A 4,232-nucleotide genomic window follows, 5' to 3' on the forward strand; every position below is an offset into this window, starting at 1 on the left:
CAACCCAAACAAACCAAACAAACCAACACAAACCGACCACCCAGGATAGGGAAATTCTCGAATTACACCCCCCTGACAGCCCCGATTATCGAAATATACCACCAGATAGCGGATCGGAGTATTATCCCGAAAGCCCGACAACTTACGGGTGGCAAGACGAGGAGGTTAGCCAGGTCGTCGCCACCAATAAACGGCAACACGGCAACAACCACACGGCAACCCGACTTCCCGCCATAACCAGATGCCCAGAGAAAGTCAAAGAGACCAACCCAAACAAACCAACACAAACCGACCACCCAGGATAGGGAAATTCTCGAATTACACCCCCCTGACAGCCCCGATTATCGAAATATACCACCAGATAGCGGATCGGAGTATTATCCCGAAAGCCCGACAACTTAGAGAAAGAACGGGTGGCAACAAGACCCTTTACTGCGACTACCACCGAGGTTACGGGCACAGGACACAAGACTGTTTTGACTTTAAAGATGCCCTCGAACAAGCCATACGAGACGGCAAACTCCCAGAGTTCGCCAAAATCATCAGAGAACCAAAACGTGTGGAAAAAGACAGGTCGCCTGAGAGAGAAGAACGCAACCCGAGAACACAAAAGCAACCTCCCAGGGAAAGCCCAGAAGACGACCCGGCCATAATAGTAAACGTCATCACATGCAAATATGTGTCAAGCAAGTCAAAATCAACACTAAAAAAGGACCTCAAAGTCTTGGCCGTCAGAGATCAAGCCCCAGCTATCACAGCCGACAAAGCGATAACTTTCCTACCCGAGGATCGCCAGCACGGCACCTCGGCCGAAGACGCACCTTTCGTCATCTCGGCGAGAATCAGAACAGGACTAGTTCGAAGAATACTGGTGGACACCGGCGCAGACTTCAACATCCTCTTCCGAGGGGCCTTCGACAAGCTCGGATTCCGCAACGAAAATTTCCAAACACACCGCAACGGCGTCACGAGACTCGGGGACAACTTTCTCAAACCGGACGGTTCCATCACCCTCCCCCTCACCATAGGGGCAAGCAACCAAAGGAAGACAATTCTATCCGAATTTGTGGTCCTAAAAGACTCCACCACCTATAACATCATCCTCGGAAGAAAATTAATCAATGACTTCTCTGCCATCATCTTCACGAAATACCTCCTTATGAAATTCATAACGGACGACGGCTCCATCGGCACTAATCACGGAGACCGCGAAGTCACAGCAGAATGCGACAACACCAGCCTAGCTTTACGAAAAAAATCTCGCAACGCGGCCGGGATCTTTCTAGCCGATTTGGACGCCCGACAAGACGGCCAACCCAGGCCAGAACCAGAAGGCGACATGGAAAAATTACAAGTAGGGCGAACAAGAGACGAGTATACTTTCATCAACAGGAACCTCCCATACGACCTTAAAGAAGACCTTTCCCAATTTTTGAAACAGAACAAAGACTTGTTCGCTTTCACACCAACCGACATGCCCGGGATAGACCCCGACCTAATGTCCCACCTATTGGCCATAGATCCCAAAGCCAAACCCATGGCACAAAGAAGACGAAAAATGTCCCCAGATCGGGCAGCTGAGGTCAAAAGACAAGTAAAAGCCCTACTAGAAGCAAAATTCATCAGAGAACTACCTTACACGACGTGGTTGGCAAACGTCGTACTAGTAAAGAAGTCCAAAGGGAAGTGGCGAATGTGCGTCGATTACACAGACCTCAACAAAGCCTGCCCAAAAGATGCATTTTCCCTGCCAAACATCGACGGATTGGTAGACGCCGTATCCGGACATCGGTACCTCAGCTTCATGGACGCATACTCCGGCTATAATCAAATACCTATGCACCAACCCGACGAGGAAAAAACAGCATTCATCACCCTCGATGGGACATACTGCTAAACAGCCATGCCCTTCAGCCTAAAGAACGCAGGAGCCACGTACCAACGGCTCGTCAACAAAATATTCCAGAACCTTTCTAGAACAAAGTTAGAAGTCTACATAGATGACATGCTCGCCAAAACCGAATCTGGCGAACAACTCATAAGCGACCTCAAGGTCATAATGAACACCCTACGAAAGCACTATATGCGACTCAACCCGGCAAAATGCGCCTTCGGGATGGAGGCAGGGAAGTTCCTCGGCTTTATGATCACACAACGCGAAGTTGAAGCAAACCCGGAAAAATGTCGTGCCGTCCTTGAGATGACAAGCCCAAAAAACCTCCACGACATCCAGAAGCTCACCGGTCGACTCACGGCGTTATCCCGCTTCCTCGGAGCATCAGCACAAAAAGCAATCCCCTTCTTCAAACTGATGAAGAAAGGAACTCCCTTCAGATGGGAAGCAAAATGTGAAGAGGCATTCTAATACTTCAAAAGAGTACTAGCGGAACCACCAGTTCTCACCAAACCCCAAACAGGGGAGACCCTCTACCTTTACCTCTCCATAACGGAAGAGGCACTCGCAGCAGCACTTATCCGCGAAAATGAGAAAAAAGAACAAAAACCCATATACTTCATAAGCAAAGTCCTACAAGACACAAAAACTCGCTACACACGCCTGGAAAAGCTAGCTTTCGCACTCCTCACGGCCTCCCGGCGCTTACGGCAATATTTTCAGGCCCATCCCGTGATGGTCCGGACCGACCAAGCGGTCAAACAGGTGCTACAAAAACCCGACCTAGCAGGAAGAATGCTAGCTTGGTCCATCGAGCTGTCCCAATTCCAAATCAAGTTCGAACCCTGAAACGCAATCAAAGCGCAAGCCATGGCCGACTTCATCGCCGAGATGACTCCGGGAAACCAAGCTCCCGAGTCATGGAAGCTGCACGTCGACGGCTCGTCAAACGCCACCTCCGGAGGCGCCGGGGTCATACTCGAAAGCCAAAACGGGGTCATAATCGAACAGTCAATACGATACAAATTCCCAATCTCTAATAATCAAGCAGAATATGAGGCCCTCCTGGTGGGCCTAGCCCTAGCCAAGGACGTCGGAGCAAAAATCCTGGAAGTAAACACCGATTCTCAGGTAGTCAGCTCCCAAATCAACAGAGACTACCAAACGCGAGACCCTTTACTCCAACAATACCTCGCTAAGGTAAACAAACTGAAAGAAGGGTTCGATTGCGTCACCATATGGCACATTCCCAGAAAACAAAATACAAGAGCAGATCTCCTCTCCAAACTAGCCAGCACCAAACCAGGACACGGCAATAAATCGCTAATTCAGGAAGTCGTTAAATCACCATCCATATCAACAACGGCTAGTGCTTACCTGACACTCCCCAGCCAAGGATCATGGACTTACCCTATCCTACAATACCTCCTCGACGGAACACTACCTGAAGACCCCAGGGAGGAAAAACGGACAAAAAGGGAAGCCGCCAACTACACAGTCATCGCAGGACAACTATACAAACGCAGATTCTCGCAACCCCTACTCAAATGCGTCGAACCCGGGGACACAGAATACATATTCCGTGAAATCCACGAAGGTTGCTGCGGCCACCACATCGGAGGTAAAACCCTTGCCCAGAAAATCATCACGGCCGGCTACTTCTGGCCCACGGTTATTCGAGACTCCATGCAGTTAGTAAAGAACTGCGATAAATGCCAAAGGCACGCCAGCATTCACCAGGCCGCCCAACACCAGCTCAGCATCATATCGGCAGAGCGGCCATTCGGCACCTGGGGGATCGACCTGGTCGGACACTTTCCTACGGCACCCGGTCAACTCCGATATCTCATCGTCACCATAGATTATTACACCAAGTGGATCGAGGCCGAGCCCTTGGCCTCCATCACGGCAACCCAATGCCGAAAATTCCTCTAGCAATAGATCATCACCCGATTTGGGATCCCCGAGATCGTCATCTCAGACAACGGAACCCAATTCGCTGACAAAAAATTCAGAGAATTCCTAGAAGGACTATGATAAACCCCGATTTTGTGGTTTATCTTGTACTTATTTTGGGGGATTTTATCACCTTTTCTCACATTTATTCAATGAAATAGCATGGTTTTGTAATTCTCCCTTGATTTGTGCTTAAAAGTGAAAACATGCTTTTTAGGCCCTAAAATTGGTGATTTTAATTCACTTTAATTCCATTTGATGCCTTGATGTGTTTGTTGAGTAATTTCAGGTTCATAAGGCAAGTATTGGATGGAAGAAGTGAGGAGAAAAGCATGCAAAGTGGGAGAACTCATGAAGAAATGAAGGAACCGTAAAGCTGTCA

At 48.9% G+C, this 4,232-nt stretch overlaps 1 protein-coding gene across 1 annotated transcript; it reads left to right on the plus strand.

Annotated features, from left to right (window-relative positions):
- LOC107611110 lies at positions 2,765–3,829 on the plus strand. The gene has a single exon (XM_016313070.1). It carries the CDS (start codon positions 2,765–2,767, stop codon positions 3,827–3,829), a length of 1,065 nt encoding a protein of 354 aa, XP_016168556.1.

The sequence above is a fragment of the Arachis ipaensis genome, chromosome B08 (genome assembly GCF_000816755.2).
Source record: "Arachis ipaensis cultivar K30076 chromosome B08, Araip1.1, whole genome shotgun sequence".
Taxonomy (NCBI): Eukaryota; Viridiplantae; Streptophyta; class Magnoliopsida; order Fabales; family Fabaceae; genus Arachis; species Arachis ipaensis.